The 23,577-nt window shown below is 49.4% G+C and overlaps 7 protein-coding genes across 7 annotated transcripts; 5 read left to right on the top strand and 2 right to left on the bottom strand.

Moving 5' to 3' along the window:
• Window positions 1-1,530: 1,530 nt before the first annotated feature.
• J7337_013247 (uncharacterized protein) lies at window positions 1,531-6,574 on the top strand (the record flags this gene model as incomplete). The annotated part of the gene is made up of 3 exons (XM_044830743.1): window positions 1,531-2,371; window positions 2,420-2,711; window positions 2,758-6,574. 3 exons carry the CDS (start codon window positions 1,531-1,533, stop codon window positions 6,572-6,574), a joined length of 4,950 nt encoding a protein of 1,649 aa, XP_044674018.1.
• A 992-nt stretch (window positions 6,575-7,566) lies between these two features.
• On the top strand, window positions 7,567-8,709 carry J7337_013246 (uncharacterized protein; the record flags this gene model as incomplete). Its single annotated transcript, XM_044830742.1, has 7 exons — window positions 7,567-7,625; window positions 7,677-7,718; window positions 7,772-7,838; window positions 7,885-7,925; window positions 7,978-8,187; window positions 8,235-8,571; window positions 8,623-8,709. 7 exons carry the CDS (start codon window positions 7,567-7,569, stop codon window positions 8,707-8,709), a joined length of 843 nt encoding a protein of 280 aa, XP_044674017.1.
• A 2,192-nt stretch (window positions 8,710-10,901) lies between these two features.
• On the top strand, window positions 10,902-11,346 carry J7337_013245 (uncharacterized protein; the record flags this gene model as incomplete). Its single annotated transcript, XM_044830741.1, is given in 2 exon segments — window positions 10,902-11,230; window positions 11,244-11,346. 2 exon segments carry the CDS (start codon window positions 10,902-10,904, stop codon window positions 11,344-11,346), a joined length of 432 nt encoding a protein of 143 aa, XP_044674016.1.
• A 394-nt stretch (window positions 11,347-11,740) lies between these two features.
• On the top strand, window positions 11,741-12,132 carry J7337_013244 (uncharacterized protein; the record flags this gene model as incomplete). The annotated part of the gene is made up of 2 exons (XM_044830740.1): window positions 11,741-12,001; window positions 12,088-12,132. The coding sequence occupies 2 exons, from the start codon at window positions 11,741-11,743 to the stop codon at window positions 12,130-12,132; spliced, it is 306 nt and encodes a 101-aa protein (XP_044674015.1).
• A 640-nt stretch (window positions 12,133-12,772) lies between these two features.
• Window positions 12,773-13,168, top strand: J7337_013243 (uncharacterized protein; the record flags this gene model as incomplete). Its single annotated transcript, XM_044830739.1, has 1 exon — window positions 12,773-13,168. One exon carries the CDS (start codon window positions 12,773-12,775, stop codon window positions 13,166-13,168), a length of 396 nt encoding a protein of 131 aa, XP_044674014.1.
• Window positions 13,169-14,446: 1,278 nt separating this feature from the next.
• J7337_013242 (uncharacterized protein) lies at window positions 14,447-16,805 on the bottom strand (the record flags this gene model as incomplete). Its single annotated transcript, XM_044830738.1, has 6 exons — window positions 14,447-14,605; window positions 14,673-14,967; window positions 15,019-15,510; window positions 15,565-15,890; window positions 15,946-16,317; window positions 16,599-16,805. 6 exons carry the CDS (start codon window positions 16,803-16,805, stop codon window positions 14,447-14,449), a joined length of 1,851 nt encoding a protein of 616 aa, XP_044674013.1.
• A 2,213-nt stretch (window positions 16,806-19,018) lies between these two features.
• On the bottom strand, window positions 19,019-20,819 carry J7337_013241 (uncharacterized protein; the record flags this gene model as incomplete). Its single annotated transcript, XM_044830737.1, has 2 exons — window positions 19,019-19,050; window positions 19,163-20,819. The coding sequence occupies 2 exons, from the start codon at window positions 20,817-20,819 to the stop codon at window positions 19,019-19,021; spliced, it is 1,689 nt and encodes a 562-aa protein (XP_044674012.1).
• Window positions 20,820-23,577: the final 2,758 nt, after the last annotated feature.

Genomic DNA, 23,577 nt, shown 5'->3' with positions numbered 1-23,577 from the left:
CATCGAGCACAAGTGGGTTTCTTCTCATCACATTTCGTCTTTCTTTTCCGACAAGCCTCGCAAGCCTGCTAAGCCAGCCATGGCCTCTTGTTCATGCGATGATGAGACTGATGTTGAGTGCTTGGCGACGAGAAGGGTTATTCGTTGTTGGCGTCTGACTCGGCTGATTGGACATTTCGCTGGACCTGGTTCATGTCCTGGTCGATCACTCACTCACTGTGAAGTGGTCTTGGAACTTCCCCTCGTCAACGCACTAAGAGATACGCGGAATAACATTTGTCCAGGCCGCTAGCCCGGTGAAGCATTGGATATAGGGTAACGCCAGAGGAGTCAAACCTCAATCGTTGCATTTTCCCATTGTTCCTAAATGAATGGGCGTCGGAGCATAATACCGGGTTTTTTAAATCACATGAAGAAACTAGATGAAGGTTTTTGGTTGACAATTGATATTTTGTCACGGTTGCACAGGCTAGAGTGGCTCTTCAGCTTCCTTTTGTGTTAGTCGACTCGTGCTTGAATGCATCATGACCAAACACCATTTTGTGTTAAATGTCTTGTTGCTTCCGACCTCGATAAATAGCTGAAAAGACCACGACACCGAAAAAAAAGCACAATTTGAGCTCTATGAGTTTTTCTTTACCAGTATGGCATAGTTCTATAGGAGGCTGAATAAACGGTAGGTTTCTGCCAACATCCCCATTCTGAGCATTGAGGCTCGCACAGGTTACAACACCGAGACTTTACAAGGGTGACAAACATAGATCTAGAGTTGTAAATTCTCCTAGCTCATCGATCGATCTCTCCTCAAGCTCATTATCGTGAAACTTTAAAAAGAAAAGAGTGCGTGTTACGACACTGATATCACCGTAAAGAGAGCAATCAGCAATTCCAAGATCTTGGGTTCAGACGGAATCTCGTGGTCCCGGGTGCACCAGCGTCTTGTCATGGGACAGCTACCGTCTCATCCCTCAATTTAAGCTTAATATTAGTTGCAACACTGCGCCGCGGAGCTGTTGGCTGGCTTGGCATGTTTCCGTCTAGTCTTAGTGCAACCATCCTGAAACACGTCTCGACTCTTGTCCACTTTGCCCCAGACATCTCATACGTATATGATACCACGATCTTGATAATCTTTATTTCCGCTCTGAGATCTTTCCAAATCCTTCGCTTTTTTGTCGTTCGATTGTCGTACGTTTTTTTTGTTTGTTCAGCCCTGGCGGCTTTTTGTGCGTTTGTTTTGTGTATTTCCATTCTTTGCCCTGGTGGCCTTATTTGTGCTTTTATTAATTGACCGATCGCTTTAATTTCGTCATGTCGATTTCGTCTTGTCCGGTGTCGGGGTCCGTGGGGGGAGAGTGTCCGGTCGGTGGTGCTTCTTCGCGATCAGGGCAGACGCGACGAGGCTGTGCGTTTTCGGCGGCGGCGCAACCTGGGGATCTTCATGCTGCTTTTGACGTGAGTGAAGGCGAACAATATTGAAGAGAGGTACTGACTGAACATGTAGATTCCGCGGGGGATCGACACAGAAGAATGGCTTCGCGCAAGGTAGGATGTTCAGTGAACAGGGCAGGTCACAACAAAGCTGACAAGCGATTGAACAGAGAACGAAAGACGATCAATGAACTCCTCTACGCCGACTACCCCTCCCGCGAAGAAGTTGATTCCGTCAAGAGCCAACAAGAACTCGATGCCATGAACGCAAGCGACCACGATCTCCTCGCCATTGCCCTCGGCGCTCCAGCACGACAAGTTCTCCAGCGCGCTCAAGAAATCGGTCCCCAGACTGGATGGCGCGATGGCTACCTCAGCGTCGAACACGGCTTCTGCCCACCAGACTACGAAGAGCCCATCGCTGCGCTTGCAAGATCACCTGGGCGCATTTGGTCCGATCTCTGTGAGCGCATGCCAGGATGTTGTGCACGAGGAAGAGTGCGAGAAGCTGTCGCTGCATTGCCGCTTGTTGAGGGGACGGAGGAGAATATTCCTGATCAAGCTCTTTGGGGTGCTGTAGTGGCGCTCGGTATGCTTTGTTCCATTTATCGCTTTGAGGATAAGCACGACGGAAAAGATGGATTGGCTGTCACGGACGGAACGAGAACGAAGCCGCAATGCCCGATGGGTGATGACCTTTGTGAAGAACTTGAGGGTATCCCATTGTGCATCGCTTTGCCGTACTATCAGGTCTCGCGAAGAATGGGAAGAACCCTGCCCCACCTCTCGTTTCCCGACCAAGCTTCCTACAACCTCAAGATCAGAGACGTAAAGTCAAACACGCCATATCTTGCACGCTTCGACAATACCGATCTTCGATGGCCCATGTTTGGAGAGAGGGCTGAAGTCGCTTTTCTGAAAGGATGCGCCGATACCTCTGGTAAGTCTTCATCCTCCACTACGACTCGTCAACTGACATTCCCAACAGCCTCATTCCAACATGGCCCCGATGCCATCGCCGCCTGTCAAGAACACGTCATGACCGGCAACATCGAGGGTCTTCTCCACGAGATGATCCGCCTGAAAGAAATCCTCGAGCGAATGCCAAACGCCTTTCACAGCATCTCGCCCAACCCCAACGCAGGCGACAACTACGTATCGGCCGACAAATGGGTTCGATGGGGTCTCTTCTCATCGCCCTTGTCCAAGCGAGTCCCCGCCGCTTCAGGCTTACAGTTCCCTCCGTATTTGGTGATGGATGCCTTCTTGGGACGCAAGACGTAGGATGAACTCCGAACTCCTCTTGTCAATACTAACATGACACAGACACGCATCCTTCCTCGGCGTCGAAGCCCTACATCTCCGAGCATGGCTCCCCTCCAACCACCGCGCTTTCATCGCAGCAATCCAATACCACTACTCCATCCCCGAATTCGTCCAAAGATCAGGCGACCCGCGTCTAATGGGTGTTCTCGAAGGCATCGTCGAAGCCTACGCCGGTGAACGCGGCTTCATGGGCGTTCATCGCTACAAAGTCTTCGGTATACTCGAAGTCGCCGCCAAGACAGGGCGAACTGCGACAAACGGTCTTTCCGGCGCTGCTGATGCGACAAGGCCTTGGGAGGAGACACATCGTCAGTTCTCGGATGCTATGAAGGAGCGCCTTGAGCCTTTTCGGGGCAAGCTTGCTACGGAACCGCATTCAATGAGGGGGACTTTTGAAGAGTGTCGGTATGTGGCTAAGATTGCGAGTTGCTCCTCGATTGATCAGGATGCAAGTCGGTCAACCGCCATGGTCACTCTGGATATCCGGGATACCGGTATTACGTTTGCGCCTGGTGATCGTGTTGCGGTCATGCCTCTCAACAGTTGGGAGGAGTGCGCGAAGATGGTTGCTGCTCTGGGTCTTGATCAACACGTTAGGGAGCCAGTTGACACTACAGGAACTTGGTCGCGCTTTGAACACCACCTCTCTACAGTCGCGAGAACTGCGCACAGGCAACTTACAGTCATCGACATCCTCCGCCGCGGTCATCTCGCCCCTATTACCAAGGAACTCACTGTTAAAGTCCACGAGCTACTACACGCTTCGTCCAACACTGTCCTACGAGTTCTGGCAACCGAAGAATGGCCTGTCCGTGGATCCCTGGGCGACCTTCTCCAGAAGGCCGTTCTTGATACACCAAGCCACATCTGGAACAGGGCTTTCAACCTCGAAGACTTGAGCTGGCTGTCGGAACTCGTTCAGCTTGAAGTCCCCCGAACGTACTCCATCTCTAGTCACAGCAACGAGCTGCTCCCCAGCACGGTCGACCTGACCATCTCCCGTGCAGAATACGAGCTCTCCCCCATCTTCTCCCAAGGACAGACGGTCACGAGAGCCGGTGTCGCAAGTGGCTTCTTCAATCCTCGTCCCTTGTCCGCGGAGAACAGCCTCTTGTACGAAGTCCTCATTGGCGTTTCTCGACCGGTTGCCTTCCAACTTCCCATCGACAAAATGGTGCCCTGCGCCTTTTTCGCCGGAGGAAGTGGTATCGCTCCATTCCGCAGCTTCTGGCAGCATCGGCTAGCAACATCAGGCCGGTCGGGTGGACGCAATCTGCTCTACCTGGGAGTTCAGTCTCGTGAGAAGTTCTGCTACGAGGCTGAGCTGCGGAAACTAGTGAATATGGGCTTCATGGAGGTCCATCTTGCGTTCTCTAGGGATCGTCATGGTTTGGCGTATGACAGTGTCTCCAGGGATCTTGTGGAGAAGCCGACTCCTCCCCGATACATCGACAGCCTCATCGTGGAGCAGGGCAACACGATCTGCGACATGGTAATGTCAAAGAAGCAAGGCGGTCTTGGTGGTCACTTGTACGTTTGTGGCTCGGTGTCTGTGTTTGACTCTGTCATGAGCGGTATTCGAAAGGCCATGTACAACTACCGCACAGCAACCATGGAGACCGTGGACTTGATCATCAACAAGGCTTTTGCCGAGCGTCGCTTCATGTTGGACGTCTTCATGTCTCCCAAGGCCCTCCCCTGCAATCTCCCCACCATCTCTCTCTCCAACCTCGCTCTGCATACCGGTCATCGTCAAGAGTCACGAATGTGGATCGCCGTTCACGGGAGTGTTTACGACGTCACCGATTTCTGTCCCATGCACCCTGGTGGCACTCTCATCATCAAGTCCAATGCTGGCGTTGACTGCACCAAGTCCTTTGACAACTTGGCACACACCAACAACCCCGAGGTATCAAGTCTTCTGACGAGGTACTTCATTGGCCATCTGGCTCCCAAGCCTGACTATCGTGATAGCGACGTCTCAACGCTTCATGACCTTTGGGCTTCGTACTTGAGGGTCACGGTCGAAACGCTTGTCGCCCATCAGTTTGAGATGAACGATATCATGGGCGAGTCAATTGACTCTCCCTCGGCGTATGATCCCAACGGCATCAGCAACATCTGGCTTCGTGAAGGGCTCCCGAATACTATTGCCATTCGAACCTTCTACGATTACCAGAATCGTTTGCTGCAAGGTGGTTTCGCAGCACTTTTCGGCTCCAAGTTGGAGGAACTGGTCCTGCGCCTGTCATTCAATTTCGCCAACTCCGGCGGACCTGGCGCAGCCTCCAAACTACCAGACATCTTGGGTACCATCGCCCGCGCCAAGTCTGGTAGCGACGCAGTTCGCAGCGCGAAAGAGATCAGTGCTCTGGGAGACTTTGTCTGTGACCCATCTTCCGAGCTACGCTTCCAGGAGCGGGGAGTCCTCGACTTTACCGCCAAATGCGTGCAGCTTGACATTGAGCTCTTGGAAGATCTCCGGCAAGAGGCGTGTAACGGCATGGACGCTTTTGAGAGCATCGCGACTGTCCTCGATTCTTTCGATGGTTCCAACTCGGATTCGACGCCAGTGGCTGCTCTGTCATCTTTCTTGTTGCAAACTCTGGAGAGAATGGCACACCGATTGGCGATGTTCTACACCCAGTTGGCACGCCTCTCGGTGTATCAGCCTGAGCTTGAGCATAACCCTGCGCGAACACGATGGGCCTTTGTCAGGCGATGTATCCGGGACGGTACCTTCTTTGTAATGACCCGATCACGAAGCAGTGAGACCCCGATGAACGGACAATTTGAGTCGTACTACATCAACACTAAGTCTTTGGAGAAGACGACCTTTGACAATATCCTCTCACAGATTAAACATGTGATTACATCCTCCACTGTGGAAGCACAAGCGACAACCGTCTTACCCGCCACTGTCAACGATGTTCACCACGAGAGAGTCAGTACCCTCACCAAGGACGGTGCGGTCGCTTCATCTGCATCGAGAGTGAACATCGGGGCGGTTGAAAGCATGGGAAGCTTCATGAAGAAGAACGAAAAGGCGATTCGCCGTCTGAGCAACCTGCCAAATCAGCTGCAGCTGGATGATCTTCAAAACGCCATCGCGATGAACGAAAAGTCAACACCCCAGAAAATCGAGAACGCAACCGCATTGGACACGAGCCCCAGCCGTTTCAAGCCACTGGAACTGAAGACAGCCCTTGAGCTTGACCCCAAGGCGTTGCTTGCCTGCAAAGACCAGATGCTCACTGCGCGAATGAGAATCATGGCCGGTTATGAGATGATGGCTTGCTCAGCTTCTCGATTGAGTGTCCCGACGAAATGCACCTCAATCAGCTCCATCTCTTTCGAAGAAGCCGACGAATTAGTCGGCGCCAATCCTCAACCGCTCATGGAACGGCTAAAGTCCATTCCAGATGATGAGAGTGTCCCATCTTCAGCATCGTGCACAACTGCCCAATCACGTCGCAGTTCGTTCAGTGGTAGTTCTGTTACAGGATCTATCGCGGAATCCTTCGCCCCAACGCCTCGACCTCGACCACATGAGACTAGCATGGCTTTGAAGCTCAAGCTTGAGGGTTTGAATCGTCGGTCACGTGGGGAGTCTGTTTCGTCCCGACAGAGCTTCATTTCGGCTTCGAGCGCGATGGATCTGAGAAGGAATAGGTCGGTATCAAGTAACAGGAATGCATCGAAGAGGATGTCTATCGATCCGGGTCACTCAAGGGAGCAGTCGGCTGGTAGGCTGTTGGCGTTCAAGCTGGGAGCTTTGGCGGGTGAGAGAAGATCTTTTATCCCACCTACATGGTAGACATTTATAGTATAGTCTAGTCACTCAACAAATTACAGTATCTGGGTAAACTAGTTCAGCTCTCAACTGTTCCATAGATCGCGTAGAGCTAATTCCGAGCTTGACAGTGACGCATATGCGGGCCGATAAGTGGTTGTATTCTGGCACATGTGGCGGGATAAACTTTCCATACTGGGGTATCTAAGCCGAGGATTGCCAAGTTATTGGTTGGTTGGCTTGTTTATGCATCAGGGTGAACGAATTTTCTCGTATGCGAACCCTGTCACTATCGCAATCACAATGCAAGGGCGTGCAGCTCGCGTCCGCGGTCCTCTCTGTACGCATGTCTCAGAACTAGCTAGACCCAAAGCCATCAGCAATACATATCTAGTCAAGAATTCTTCTCATAATGGACATGATCTGACATTTTAGCTTCCGCAACTGGACATTGGACATGATCCGCAGCCCCATGCCCATGATTAGCACCCAACGGTTGATTGACACTTCCGCCACGGAATGTAACCCAAGACCACATGCATGCGTTGGTTCGTAATGCCCTCGACAGGGATACCGTGGAAACCCCCTCATTAACCGACAGTCGGACACACGAGCGGTCTGTTCGTGCTTTTTAATCCCTCTTTTAGTTTTCGACGGCGCCAATCTTAATCTCAATCTGACACTTTTAGTATATCCGGCCGGTGCGAATATTGTACGGAAATGTCGTCTCCAAAGTCGCAAAAGTCTAGGTCGCCTACCAAGTCACCACCGGGTCCTGAGTCCCCTGCTGCAGTGGGCCAAGTCGCTGAAGAGCAGGCGGCAATTGAAGTTGTATGATCAGCCCGCGACATTTCTGGCGGATTTTGATACTAATGAGAGAATACTGTGAGACAGGACGATGATTCGGATTCTTCTTACTCCAAATCGTGAGTCAATATCAGGCTAGGATCTTTTGGAGATATTTACATGATTACAGTACCGGGATCACGGACACCGAGTCACTTCGGTCGTCGATTATGGCGTTCAAGTGGGAGAATGGAAGGCGATACCACGCTTACAAAGATGGGTCCTATTGGTAAGCTGTCATAAGTGCTTTTTGATGTTCCAGTTGGCTGATACAATTTAGGGCTCCGAATGATGATCGCCAACAAGAAGCTGAAGACCTCATGTAAGACCAGCATACAAGACAGGCACTGGTGCCTTTCTGACACATTTGACTAGGCACGAGGTATACAGAATCATCCTCGGTAATTCACTGTACGAGGCACCCATTGGAGATAATCCTCAGGTAAGCAATACCCCGAAACATGTGAGCATCCTCTAATCAAAAGCAGAAAGTTCTTGACATAGGATGCGGAACTGGTATCTGGGCAATGTGAGTCCACACATACAAAGCATATCTCGGATACCAAGACTAACAAATGTAGCGAATTCGCTGATGAGCATCCTTCTGCTGATGTTCTTGGAGTCGATCTCTCTCCTATTCAGCCAAACTTCGTACCGCCCAACTGCAGATTCGAGGTTGACGATATCACAAATGAATGGACTTATCCCGAAGACACCTTTGACTTCATCCACATCCGCTCTATGATAGGATGTCTTCCCGACTGGACTGACTTTTACCGCAAAGCATTCAAGTACGTTTCCTCGTGAAAATAATACGATCTGCTTCTGATTTCTTTAGGCACACGAAACCTGGTGGCTGGGTAGAAAGCGTTGAGCTCTGGGGCAACTCAAAGTGTGATGACGATACCTTGAAGCCTGAGTCGCCACTACACAAGTGGGTAGAGGTCTTTAAGAAGATTGAGTCTCTGACAGGCAAATCTTTCTTCTGGGACGATAAAATGCAGGAGTCAATCTCTGACGCTGGATTTATCAATGTTTCGGGTCGAAGGATCAAGGTTCCTATTGGGACTTGGCCGAAGGATAAGACTCTGAAGCAATGGGGTGCTTGGAACCGCCATTTTCTTCTTCAGGGCCTCGAAGGTTTCTCGATTCGTGGTCTTACCGAAATGCTGGGCGTAAGTTGCAGCAGATATCGCATGGTATAGGAAACGTACTAATGGATGTAGTGGAAATACGAGGATGCTCAGCTGTTCTTGGCTGACATGCGTAAAGAGTTGACGAACCCAGCTCTGCATGCCTATCTTGATGTGTGAGTTGAGCTTTCCTCTCGGAGATCTAAAACAAATTCTGACCTAAGTTTTGATGTAGGACTGTATTTTATGGACAGAAGCCAGAGGCTTGAAATACTAAGTTAGTGGAACGCAGGGTTGATTCCTGGGAATCGCTTTGGGCACAGGTGCATTGACTCGATGTTGAACGAGCCTATCTCATTATAGTACACCAGTAGACGATAGATTATCGAGGAGCTGCTATATACCATTTGCTTCTGAAGCTGTTTTTGAACATGGTTGGCGATCATATGATGCACTGCCACGACATGGGATACTCTGTAGGCAGTTGAATCGAGTTGCGACGCGGAGTGGATGGAAAGATATTGTTGCCTCAGGCAGGGCTCCCGGGGTCGCACAACAATGCAGTTTAACATCAACAGCACTAAACCAAGTCAAACAAAAACATCCAACAGTGAACGCCAAAATCAAGAATGAAGCGAAGACTACAGACGCATCATGACGACACAAGATAGGGTAATCGCGTGGATCGCAAATCTACCCAAGGTCTCTCCCCACAAACTGGTGCAAGATACTGATACGCCAGCATCAGCAGCCGGCAAACACGAGCGGAACAACCCAGAACGAGCACAGGAGAGAAGCCCACCATTATCATCACCAATACTGAGTATAGAAACCGACGGTTCCGAAATACTTACTAGGAAGAGGCAACAGCTGCACGCACGTGCAGATCGGGAGCAAACCACCTGGGGTCAACACGAAACCTCAAATTAGCATCTCAACGCGCCGCCGTCGCGCCCCAGCGCCGACGCTTCCAGTAGCACTCGCTCTACATCGCCGTTAAAAAGGCAATTCATGGAACTCCGCCTTGACAAGGGAGGTCTGGAGACGAAAGCGCTCACCGTCGATGCTCTCGAAGCGCTTCCGAATCCAGAGGCGGCTTCTCTTTTGCGCACCATGCGACGCATTGGTAACTGCAAAGGCATGCTTCTGCAAGACATGGGCGAGCAAATTCTACAAAGCCACGGGATAACACAAGATGACTTAGACGACTGAGACTTGGCCTTCAAAGAGTCGGATGCTTTTGCCCACCTTCCAGGTCTTATTCCATCAGCTAGAGAGATCGAGTTGGTCTCCATCTGGGCTACAGATTGCATTAATTCTAAGCATGAGGAGGCTGGCTGGGGCGACGAGGTCCACTCTCGTTTGCTACAAGCAACATTCGGGGACACAGGAGAGAAAATAGGAGGACTCTTCAACATCACTCCCAGGCAAGAAGCCCGTTCATTCGCCCGTCTGCCGGTCTTGACTTTATTCTTTACTGATTCGCTTCTACAGTTATGCGCCTCGTCCACACAAGTACCGGTCGTCAAGGCCAACCGGCTCGAAGATGGTTGACTTTCGCGTCTACGCTGACTTTAACAAACACCAAGACAGCTACGTCCTACGAGGATTTCCGTCGCACAACCCCAACCAGACCTGTCAACCGCAGCGACTTCCAGACGCATCCGATAGTATTGAGCATCGAGACAAAAGCAGGGAACAACGCCGATGCAGCTGAGCTACGAGTTGGAATCTGGCACGTCGCCCAATGGACATTCCTCGGGTCGTCGATATTACGGGCGCAGGACGGTGCATGGCCAATAGAGCAGCAGACCGAAAAAGTCGACCAAGCCTTGTCACGTTTGGGGCCTATCCCCGCGGTCATTGTGCGCGGGCATAGATGGCTTTTCGTTCTCTCAACGCGTGGACAATACTTTGGAAGGAATATCAGTTTGGCAGTACTTCTACTGTGGTGGAAACCTATCAAGTTGTGGCGGGACTGAGGCATCTTGTGGCCTGGTCGACCAAGCTTATGAGATCAGAACTGGTCCTTGACTCCTGTTGATGTGGTTCTGGCTCAATGAGTGACTCTTCCGGGAAGCTGCGAATGGAGGCGCCCTCCTGAGCTTGTGAACCACCATGGTACGGGCAGTACCACTGGCAGCTCTTGCATTCTGCGCATCACATTCCTTCCTTGGTGACTGAATCACTGCTCCCAGCGCGAATTCGTCCGCCTTCTTCCGCCATTCATCACAAACATTCAACTCGTTCAGCTGCTTGAACACACGGTCGCCAGACATCTTTCATCTCAACCCAACAACAATCGAATACATACACAAAGAACATCAACTTCATCGCACAAACAATTACCACAAACCATCTTTACATCCAAAATGCCTGCCGCCCTCGAGACCGCCCTCGAGACCAAGTCAATCGACGTCCACTTCAAGCTGAAGGAGGGGAAAAAATACCCCAAGACTGTCGACCTGGAGAAGCTCAAGGAACACTACGGAGAGGGCAACGTCTCGTTTGTGGAGTCCAAGAACAAATTCTTCACCATCCAAGTCAGAAAGGTGTGCGACACGGCGGATCAGATGAAGGAAGAGCTCTGGCCCGTGCTCGACGAGATCGAAATCTTCAAGACTTGGGAGCCGGAAAGAATCATGGTGTGGCTTTCGGACAGTTCCTGTGTGTATCTCATGGGGGATCCCTATCCTGGCAAGTAAGGACAACAGTTTTGGTCGTCAACAAAGCAAACTTGGCGAAAAGGACGAGTGGACGGGGATGCGGGATGTGAAGACATGGGAAGAGGCGCGATACGCAGGAATTGAAGGGTGAAACTGTGAGCTTGGAGCTTATCAGTAGTCAATAGAAGAATGCTCCCTTTTCATTGATCTCGAAAGCTTGGCTGCCCAAAAAAAGTTCCAAGCTTCACGAACATTGTAATCACTGGTTTCCAGCCAAGCACCAAGATTCAGTGTTCATGTGTTGCGGAACATGCTGTAAATTGCTTGTTGTTGCCCAAATCACTGCTCTGATTGTGGTGTGAATGAGCCGCCATGGAAAGAGCACTCGAGGCCATCTCCCTTTATGAAAGCGCCATGCTCCCATGAAGTCCCTGGAACCTCACTGTGGAATCAGCAAGACATACACACGAACATCAAATCACTACACTCTCCTAAAACCAAGTAATTTAATCAATCATTCCCTACCAAGATTATTCTTTGTCAAGATGGGTCAACCGAAATACCGCCAGATGACTGCACAGTTCAAAGGAAAAGATGGAGTTGAGCTGAAACGAGAACCAAAAGACGACCCCCTTGTGTACAGATACGGCTCCAACGGCATACAACAAGTCGATCTCGAGAGGCGACTGCTCACGTACACACTATTCGTTGAATTTACCGATCCTGGAAAAGCGATAAGGAAGCTCTGGAGAGTTCTTGACAAAATGAAGGTCTTTGACCAGTGGGAGGCGTACCAGGTGTACGGGGTCAGGCTCAAGGACAATGGCAGATGCGATTATTTTGAGGCCCCTGCGCCCCCTACAATGAGCACTTCTTAGCTGCTCCCTACCAGCTTGCTTCCGATGTCAGGTTTTCAGAGACTATGGACAAGGCGTGAGGGATGCTGATTGGAGACGAAATACGAAATATTGGGTGTCGAGGCGGATGGGATGGGGATGAATGAGGCTACACCTATGGCCCTAAGAAATAGACCTTCCCGATGCACACGTTTCATATCAAATTTACAAGAATCCTCAAATGAGGAGTCACAGAGACGAACAGACATTACAATGCCTTCTGTCGTGATAAAGCCACATATCTATATTATCCCATGCCAATACCGTCGCGATCAAAGCTGATGACTCTGGCTAAGTAAATGAACATAGGATTCATACACTAACGGTCTTCTGAAACTGCATATTTCTCACTTCTTAGTCTCAAACATTTCGTGTCTCAACCAACTTCACAGAACAGAGTCCCTACCGGCACGTGACTGAGGAGGAGTTTCTGCGCTGAATCGAGGGGAGTAGGCAGCGTAATGAGCTCAATTTCCCAACAGTTGTTCAGCAAAAATCGCTGGCGGGTGTGCTTAACCACTGTCATCATTATGCACAAGAGCAGGCCTAACCAGTGTCAAACGTGCGCTCGCTCAGGCATATAAACTGACCACGCGCGCTCCTGTGACCCCTGTCCAACAACAAACTAGTATCACAAACACCGAACCACAACGCAGTCAACCACTTGCAAGAACAATCAAGATGAGCTACATCATCAACCCACAAAAGTACACGATCACGTTCATGTTCTACGAGACCGACACTGTCCAAGACAACCAAACAGCCGCCGGCAACAATCTCTTCAGCCTCATCCTACAGAAGTACGGCGACCGCCTTGAGGAATGTCAGGCGGACCAGTGGAGGTTCTTCCTTGCGATCACGCAGTGTTTGCATGCGAATGGTGAACGGCTGTACCAGGAACTACTGGATGTCTTGGAAAAAACTGGACTTTTTCATCAAGACGGCGTTTTCAAAGTACCTCAACTTTTCGAGTGGATTGTCTTCGAGGAGACTGCCGAGGGTCTGAAGTTCACATCCAAGCACAGCAGCGACACTCTTGAGTTGTTTCGCAGATACAAAGGGAGGATTTTCCTGTGAAGGGTCGGCTTTGACGAGAAAGCCACGAAGCTACTAGCGGATTGTCGCCGGCATGGTGAAAAATGTCTTCTCGCATCACATGGTTCTTTAGTCCTTCAATACAGGTGGTCGAGCAACATGAGTGACAGGCTCTTTTCTACCAAGATTCCCTCGCCTCTTCAATATCATTTAAAAATTCACTTAATTGACATTTTATTTGAACAATCTCCTCCTTCGCAGTGATGAGGGGTCACAGTCAATGACCACTGGAGCAACATGATGTGCGCAAAATCCACAGGCTTCGACCAGCCCCGAAGGGATTGATGAATCGCTTCCGGCTGATATTCTTCATCACGAGTATGTGTACATACTAGTCAGCTTCATCAGAGTCGCATGCGCCCAGGCATATAAAAAGGCCATTCTCGGCCCAGGCCTTCCACCCTGTCTCAACTAAAACAACACTCCGACTCAACAACAGCCGAATATATAACATACAAAATGAACCGTATGGGGCATCACGTTTACGACAATGACTTTGTCATCATCTTCTGGTTCCATGCTCGGCGGCCCATAAACTCAGGGCAACGACGTCTTGCTCGCCGAGATCGCGTATTCGCCCCCATCCGAGACTTTTATGGCGACACCCTCTTACCCATAGTTTGGAGAGGATCTGAGCTTTACATTACGATACGCGACTGTATAACTGTTCGTGCAACACTGCCAGAACTAATGTCAGTTTTGGAGCGGGTCCGCCTTTTCCAGTTCTTTGAACTCTGCGGGATTATAGTTTTCGATCATCGTGATGGGGAACTCACGGAGAATATTCGCTACGATAGGGATGGGATTGCGATGTTGTTTCGTCAAGATGAAGAATTGCGCATGTACCGAAGGGTTAACTCTTTCGATCATATGGTATCCAACTAAGCAGCAGGGAATAGGTTCTATGATGATCCCACACGTTGCTTCATTTACCGTACAGCCTCAAATTTACTTCCACAAATCATGTTAGGTTACTCCACCAAAGCTGCTCGTATATAGCCAAATTGATCATCTGACACCCTCTATGCTAAAACTTACCAACGCGCTCGCTGTTATTCTACGTTCCTGGCTGTCTTCATTTAGTAGTTTTCCACTAATAGGCTCGTGTATGTACGAAAATGTGTGGCAAAGAATTATCAATCATGTCACAAAATGGCTGCATTTAGATATGTGAAAAGCTTTCATTATCGATATACGAGAACGAAGACAGAGGATTGTTATTGCCAAGAGGTTACGCACTATCTAGAAGAGATAGAATAGCTAAGAAGAATTCCGGATAATAGCCTCGATGACCTCAGGGTAAGTATCATACTGCACATCACCTGCGCTGCGTGGCACTGGAGTTCGCTTGCGACTAATGCTGAGGTTGAAAGTGTGGTTCCTGTCCATATCCCTGGGGTTAAGGACCTCACCAGCTATCTGTTCATTGGAAAAAAGGAGTCAGTCATTCGGGCTTTCAATTTAATGTCGGAGAAGGTGTACTCACAGTCTGGGCTCGCCACTTCAAGTTGTTGATAAGGAACTTCTTAACGCTGTCTTCTTCCATGTTTTCCAGCTTTCCGATCTGGACGTAGTCGAGAAGCAGCGAAGTGATCGCAGTTGTACTGGTGACAAGCTGCGCTTGCTCTTCCTGACTGGCACAGTTCTCGCAGACGCTGGCAGGGGCAGCTAAGATATGGGACAATCCCGCAAAGCCAGGGAGACGCGACCACTCCTGGCCGGTCTGTCCTTCAACGTCACCGATGATGTAGTAGATGGTGTAAGACCCATTAGCGAGCATTCTGTGAGTTTTAGTTAGCCAATATAAGGGTATCGTGAATGTGTACTCTTACCTCTCGACGACAACGTCGATATACCAATCATCTGCATACTGCGGGCTGGATGACATGGCGGCCATCACAGTCTGTTGCTGCATCTCTTGCATGGGCACACCGGGATGCTTCAAGAGATCTCCAGACGAGGTGTCAGAAGTGTACTGGAAGACCTGGGCCTTGCCGACCTGTATAGGCTTCATGTTATCGGGTGGTGTGCCGAACACAGGCCTAGCGGTAGTACGTCGGCTCCATTCATACTTTTCCCTGAACTCCTTACGAACCGTATCTCCTGTCTGACCACCCGCCAAGTCCGGATACGTGTAGCCAAAGTCTGTAGTCCTCCTGGACATGTCGGAGTTCCAGTAAGTCTTTGCCTTGTTCTCCGAAATCGACTTGCGGAACGGCATCAGGTTGAGCGTGCCCTTTCCTTGGTCCTCCTTTCGGAGCTCATTGAACCAGTGCTCATCACCGTTGGCAGCCTGCCAGATCGCGAACAGTCTGTCAATTTGGCTGTGCTCTATCGTCAGCTAGTGAATCCAATATGTCGTTTTCTGTCAGACTTACGCGTGATGCATCCAGAAGATCGGGTCGAAAGCCGCCGTTGAGGGATCGTTCATATGTCCTGTATCACCACCGATTATCATATGATAAGAATTGTGGAGATCTTCGATGGAGCCAGAAGGTCTTTCAAGTGTTGCTTTTGGTTCCTCATTGGGCTTAGGAAAGACCGCGTTGGTACAAAACGTTCTGAAGTTTCTGTAAACCTCGTCTTCGATCAAGGCGAGGCAGAGGCGAATCCGGTTTTCGCGTTCTTGATTCAGGTCATCATTGAGGCTTGCCGTAGCGTCTGCATCGGACCCTCCATGCCGGATTGTCTGTAATTTGTTCTCCTGTGAACGTTGTATGAGTAACAATCGATACCGTCATTGATACAGTATTACTCACTAATTCTGTCGGAATTCTTTTCTTCGGGTCCTGGTCAAGCTTTATCTTGTTGAGTTGTTCAGGGCTGAACGCAAACTGGAAGAAGGGGTTTGCCATGGGAATGAGTTTGTTATCTGGGAGACGCCTGACCATGACCTCGGGTAGTGTGAAGATCTGCGGAGCACCCCAGTCCAATGGCCCTGTTGTGGTGCCGTCGTTGGGGTTGGTGATACCTGGGAAGGTCGGCTTGGTGTATGCTCGGGGGCGATAGTAGTCCCAGTACGGAAGACGAAATTGCTTAGCAGCATCGAGATACTTCTTCTTCTGTTCATCCGGGATGTTCGACTCGGAAAATCGTTTGGCAACATTGGCAACCTGACGGAAGATGGTTTGCTATTTGCGATAATCAGTGTAAGCATTTTACCTAGGACGACACTGAGGTCCTTGCATGCCTTCTTACCTCCATCATTGCCAAGTACGGGCGATGCCAGGTTCCGAAGTACGGCTTACTATGGGCACAATAGTATCCCGGCCCCTCACCATCCCAAGGACTCACGGGTTGTCCATGAATACCTACGACTAGTCAGCGATAAAGGTTTTGCACAGGACTAGGCGGGATGCTGGCCAGTGAGTTGGAACCAGGACATTTTCATGTCCACTGGTGTCCCATCTACGAAGGAAAAGCCTTCGGGAGTCGGCCAAGGCAGATCCTTCATCCCTTCGAGTTCCATCAAGGCGATAAGATAAAGATTGAAGGTATCAGGCTGCTCGGTCAGCATGACATCGATGTCAAGGCGCTGTCCTACACCGAAGCCAGCAAGGCCAAGTACAATACCCTTCTTATGGGCATCTTCGAGCTGGTCCAAAGTTGGATTGCTCATGTTGACGATGGTTTTGCAAAATTGTTGTTGGACTTGCTGGTGGTTTCTCGTTGCGGTTGGGAAAGTCTCTACGACCAGCAGGAGGCGGAAGCACTCTTTTATAGACTCTTTTTGACTCCGTGAAGTACTCAGGCTAGGTCGGGGCTCAGTCGTTCGTTTAGCACTGCTCGGCTTCTCTGTAAACTTAGTTCGGCTTCCTCGAACAGATTCCATCCTCCCCGCCAGCTTGCTTCAAGGCACATACACTCGTATTTCCGCGACAATAGCCTATCTGTGGACCCACTTGGAATATGCAATGGGCTGTTTCTGGCATCAACCGAAGGCCTAGAGCCCAGGAGGCGTCTGCCAATGCCAGCTGAACCCTGAACCCCGGTAATCAGCGTCATCCTTGACCTAAGTTCACTTTGCGAGCATCAATTTTCCAGAATAGAAAAGTTGAATCGTAAGCCATATCTTTGGGTTCTCCCATTCAAGTCGTTGGACGAAGTGGCTAGACTACATGATCAATGTTGAGCTTTGGTGAGCTTGACTGGGATGGCAGGTGTTTTGTTGACGAGAAATCATTTCTCTGGTGTTATTTCTCACTGAAAACTATCTATGCCACAATAGAGATTTCGTGACCAATCTCGAGGCTTCAAACATCTCGCTATGGTTACGTTTAGGGACTGTCTTGGCACAGTTTTCAGCTGAGCGCCACCCCCGCTTTCTTGCGCTTTGGCTCGTTCATTCAGCATGGTCCTTGTGGCCACATGAGAGTTGGCCAGCATGCGCACTGGAATGTGATAAATCGTGTTTCAGCGATGGCTAGTAGTCAAGCATCATCCTCGCTTATGCTCTGTGATCGCAACCAGCCTTTTCTCGGTCACATGCCAAATATAGCAAGCACATGCGGCTGATGATAGCGAGACTCTGAATAAACCCCAATACTATACCTAGAACATCCTCGCATACATGTAAACGTGTCCTAAGTCAATATCTTATTAGGCAATCATACTAAGGCCTCAATTGTGGCTGGCTGAGGGAACAAAGCTAAAGTACCTGCAAACGCAAGCTAGTTTGAACAGTGACAAGTTTTATTCAGAATTCTCGGCATGTGGTTACAACGAACAAGGCTTCGCTTGTCTCATCTCGACAGCAAGCAAACTGCCTGGCGTTGAACCGGAGCTAAGTTCTGTCGGCTGATTTAAGCTCTCAGCCACAAGTCTCAGCAACAAGTTCAATAGGAGGAGCATGGGCACTTTCGTCTTTGATGGGTGCCGTTATATTGCTTAGTAAGAGACAAGATAGAAGAAGGCATGATATGTCTATGTAGGAGGGCTCCCTAGAGTTACAGCATGTACACAGAAGTCTAAAATCAACAATGCAAATCTTTTGTCAGGTCATTATTGAGAGCCTTGGTGATGAGTTGCCACTTTGCGAAAAAGATGCCCCGGAGTATGTGATAACGCATCTGTATGTTCCAGATTGTGAGGTCTGACCCTATTGAGGCTGACTGACATGCTGGTAGATAATGCAGAGGTTGTCACATTGCGATAGGCTATCGAATTGATGATGAACCTTCGGAGGCGGTGAGCGCCTGGCAAGTCTTGATTGATCTGATCACGGTTCTATCACACTCTTTGACGAATTAGAAGGCCGTAATCACCTAACCGAGACCCTTGGCAGTCATAGTGGCGGCGTTACTTGACCTATCGACAATGGTATTGATATCCTGCATCAATAGTCCAACGTGAAATCCCAAGTCTAGACTGGGCTGCGAGCGGGGTATCGCCAATGTTTCAGTTGCTGACCGTACACGGAGAACTAATTAGTGGGCCGAGCCTAGCCTCCGAGGGAAATCAGCTGCTCTAAAACAAGCCACAAGCGGCGAAATTCTTCTGGTCTTGGGTAGTCAAGGATTCAAATGAGCGGAATGTTCGGATGCACCGGGCGTATGTGATTCAGCCTCAACGTTAGACGCGGTGCCATAATACGGAAGCTCTAGTGTCTGCCTTGTGTGATTGGAATGCAGTGAAAATCTCTGTTACTCTTGGCATCTATTCATCAATGCCTGCGCGGAGGTTCCCTCCGGCTGATGTACTGTCTCTCACATCATACGAACGGCTAGAGTAACCATGCAAGACCCGACAGGATTCTGGTTTCTGTTGTTGAGACTAATGGTTGTAATAATCCTTCTCTTGACACGATGTGGGAAGTCTGCACTATTGATACACTTACTGCGTTGAAGGTGTAAATGCAAGCAGTCCTACAGTAGAAAAAAAAGCTGTGCGCTAACATCGTTCTAACTTCTAACTCAAAATCATGAAACATCGTCACAATCGCTTACATCGACTTTGCACTAATTTTACATAACAAACGCCCCTCGTTATTTGACGCGTCACCCAGGGGGAGGACCCTATATCCCTCCTTCAGATTCTGAAGCTTAGCAGTGCCTGAAGTGATTGACATGGAGCGACTGTTGGACATGGTCTTAATTGACCAGTGCAGGAATGTAAGATGAGGGTAGTTAGTCTTCATCGACATCTCCAAGTTCTCATCAAAGACCACATCCAAGCCTTGTACAGAAATAGCTGTCGTCCGTGTTTTCTGGCTCGTTGTATCGGGTGTTAACAACTTCAACTTGGCGTAGACCGGCCCGTACCCTGTTGAGACCTTGAGGCCCTGTGCCATGAGAACATCGACTTGGAGACGTATCTGCGTTGATTGCGGTGAAGCTTTTAGCACATATCCCAAGCTCCCATGAAACATTGCTTGATTCAAACTCATGTAGAAGTCATCCGTCTGGCAATTCAGACCGGCCATCTGAACGCCTTGTCTCCAACATTGGAGGGGGTCGAAGTTGGATGAGTCAACCCTGTTCGGATCCGGATATACGCGAACAAGATGACTTGTTCCCGCTAATTCAAGCGAACAGTTGTCTTTGGTGTGTTTCTTGAAGTTTCGCTCGGAGACAGAGTAGATGAAGTTCCTATGCGTGTCGAACTCTGCGTCTTTCGGTAGTCGTCTGCTAGCTCCATACACTGCGAGACTCTGTAGTAAATCGCCTGGATGATACTGGTGATCGTCGTTCTCAACATCTTCCGTAAGACCGTCCAAGTTCAAGTATTCAGGTGCAAGTGCTTCCTGAAGTGGTTCTGGAGTTTGAGCTACCTTGACTTTCAGCAGGATCTTTCCCCGAAGCAGATTAGGAGATGGTAGTTTTTGTGAAGATGCATCAAGTGGTTCAACTACCAAGCTTGACTTGAATATCTCAAGCATGGTACGTGCCATGATATCTCTCTGCGCCGGGCTACAGTGTACTTCCAGTGATAGCCACAAAGGCAAGTCAGAAGCAAAGAAGGCATAATTGTTGATGGTCTCTATAACAGACCGAAAGCTGATAGAGGTTGTCAAACTATATCCGTGTTTGACGATCGGCTGCCCGTCTCGTCCGTCCCAGCAATCGACCTCCACAGATCGGCAGCCTTGCGAAAGCGTTTCGATGTAGCCTTTGAGCTTGGACCGAGCGGCGACTTGGCGGCCCCGGAGGTACGTGTTGTGAGAAGATGAGATGAAGTATTGATTGATGGGATGATCGAGGTTATGGTGCAGAGGGGTGCTGTAGATAGCTGAATTTTGTTCCGAGAATAGATGAGAGACTAGGTCAACTATTGAGATGTCTAGAATTGGTGCAATTTCGTCCTTGGTGCTTTTCGAAGTTATCAGCGTGGAAGAATCGCTGAAACCTTTCAGGGGTTTCTTGATATCCTCTCTTTCATCTTTCGCCTTTGAGTCTTCTAGAAACTCTGTAAGTGCCTTGTGGGATGCTGGACCAATCTTTGGATTGTCTTTTTCGCGCTTGAGGATCATCCCTAACAAAAGCTTATTGAAGTCTGGTGAAGATGCTCGAGTATGACGGCTGGAATCCGTATTCTTGGTTGGCTCCGACTTCTGAAGCGCTTCAATATCTGTTTCAGCGCGCCCAACAGGCCTAGGGACTTCTCGGATAGGTGCCGCTCTTTCGGCCCCCGACATTGTTACGGCTCTGCCGTACATGATAAGATGCGCCATGTCGATAACCGCGGGCAGAAAAAAAATGCAAGTGAGTACAACAACATGCCCGCAAAGAATGATATAAGCAACAAGCATCCTGCCCGAATGGCTGGCAAGTCCATGAACAAAGCCAATGTGAAGCGCGAACAATGCCAGCCTCGAGACAGACAGGATACCTGTAAGGGAAATGAAGCATGCAAATTTTGTCCAGAACGTCATTGCTAGCAGTTGTACAAGCTCACATCCTAACAGAACACCAAGCTGAACAGAGGTGTACGTTTGCAATCCTCCAATGACACTTCCACGAAGAAACATCAGAGAGAACAACACCAGAGCGTAATATTGTCTCCCGGATTCTGGGTCTTTGTTCAACCGGCCTGGGCTATGGATGACCAGCGATCCCATCTCGGAGTCCCTTGTCCAACTCCACCAGAAGCCTGCTAATAACACAATCAAAATTATGATTGCCATGGCAGAGTTTCGATAGCCAAAGATCTGGTCATCTAGAAATTGGTAGGTTGCCCACGCACTGATCGGCAGCATGAAACAGCTGAGGAAGATCCTGACAACAGTCCAGTATCGGTCTTTGAGTTGCGCTCCTAGAGCCGCTAGAGTAAGTTTCGAGATTGGCTCACGATGGCTCAATCGGAAGCTGACATATGATGATAAGTAAAGGAAGAAAAAGATAAGTAGTGATAGGACGAAGGTATTCATCCAGCTTTGGGGCTTCACTGGCGACCCCGTCATTTGCGTCAAAAGCTCCAAGCCGGGAGCCCCAGTGATCGTCCCATTGTGTTCGTAAATGCCGTCTTTGACGCCTGCTCGTGGGTAAGGAGAGTCGGTTTCTACCAGCCCAGCCGGAAGCATCAGGGTAGACCAGCTACAGAGGCCGACGAGAGGTTGGAAGAAGCCAGGGTATCGAAGGCTCATAGCGCCTGAGAAAAACATGAACTGGATATAAGCTAAGAGATCGATGGCGCGTGCGATACGAGCGTTCTTGGGGGTTAAGGAGCTGGTGGGTGGTTGGGCCGGCCAACATGCGACGATACAGGTTAAGGCGAAAGTGGCGATGGGGAGCCAGAGGCTGAGAAGGCGGATGGGCTCCGGAGCAGCAGGAGTGAGGATTGCTCGGATGCAGGAGAGTGATTCGTTGTCTTTGGATGTCATCTCTAGAGTTGTTCGAAAGGTGTCGAGGAAAGCTGATCGTTCAAAGGAAGATGCGATGGTGAAATGAGCTCTCGGGCCGAGCCATTCGGAACTGTAGCAGGATATGTTCACGATCTCTCCTGAGACTTCCTTTGGGTCGCTCCCATAGTCGATGACCGTAAACCTTGGTCTGACATCTCCAATATCAATCTCACAGGCATTCCGCTCCGCCTGCCCAGCGATAACATCAAACCGCCACTCAAAACCATCCCCCCCTAGCCCAACACTCGCGCCAAAACTCTCCGGAATGAGCGACTTATTGGCAACCGCATCAGCGCAGTCTTGAAACTGCACATAAGCAGCCTGACAGCTTGCTGCCAAGAGCGTGAAAGGAGTGACTCTTGACAGCTTCATTGCTATCTCGATTCGGCCATGGCGGGATGTGAGAGATCAAATTGGGCTGCAGGTGGATCTTTTTTCCTGCATGCTGGCTTTTCTCCCTCTCCTCTTTTTCTGAAGGGAGAAACACTAATGACTAATCTCGCGGGAGACTATTAATAGGTGAAACGGCCAAGAAGTGCCTAGTGGTGGTTATTTTAGGGCGGACCATACGAGATGGTCCACTTTGGAACATGCCATTGTTGTCTTGACCGATGCTTGGATGATACTGTAGCTTTAGAAATGGCTAAATTGGTGTCTTGGGCCCTTCCGTCAGTGTCTACCGTTGTGAGAAGCTCTTTTGTTGGTCATGTAGCAATGGTATTTCGATGGCCTAGGACCTCATACAAAGCCGAACCCGAGGATGGGGAGCCGAAACTACCAGGGATATCCTTGCAGAGACGAACCGAGCTATACCGGAATCACTTTAGTGGTGCTGCCACTGGAATGACATGATGTCATTCATTACCCTGGAGAGAGTCTGAATTTATTAATTTGTTCTTCTCTTGTTGACGAAGTAAATTTTGTATGATCAGCGTGGTATAGCCGTGACACTTCTTCACTATAACTAATACTTGGAAGCAGTTTTCTGAGAACTAGTAATTATCTAGCGCTCTGTCTCATTCGGTATAAATATCTCTAGTTGTAAAGATGACAAACTGAAAAAGTGCAAAGGCAAATTGCAAAGCCATCCACATTTAGACCTACGTTCTTAGATGGACATTTTCTAGGCATTATCCTGTGACCGTCTAGCTAAAGAACACCGTAGGGTCGAGATCGCCTTTTCCAAGTCAAAAATATTGCCCATCTCACAAAATATTAGTGACTTTTGTCCCAAGCTTGGCCGGTTGATGAAGAATGATAGTAAGGCCTGCTACCGTATTCTTTTTCGGTTCCCCAACAGTAACGTCACAACAGCGATTGTGATTCCCCTGCTTGGGATATCTCCGGAACTTTGACATCAATTATGTCCCTCGGAGGCCAATGTTTCGTGTCGATTAAGATCGTGATATTCCATGGCCCGTGAAACAGGTCGTGTAGTACTGGTAACCCTTCTTGAGCTCTGGCAAGCTCTCACTATCCGTGAAATTTAGGCCATTAGTGCTTCCGGGTGTGACCACCTTGTGAATGGGGCTTAAATTGAGTGAGGGGAAGA

This window comes from Fusarium musae, chromosome 11 (genome assembly GCF_019915245.1).
Source record: "Fusarium musae strain F31 chromosome 11, whole genome shotgun sequence".
Classification (NCBI taxonomy): domain Eukaryota; kingdom Fungi; phylum Ascomycota; class Sordariomycetes; order Hypocreales; family Nectriaceae; genus Fusarium; species Fusarium musae.
The sequence above is the reverse complement of the archived record's forward strand: the minus strand, read 5'-3'. Positions and strand labels throughout refer to the sequence as shown.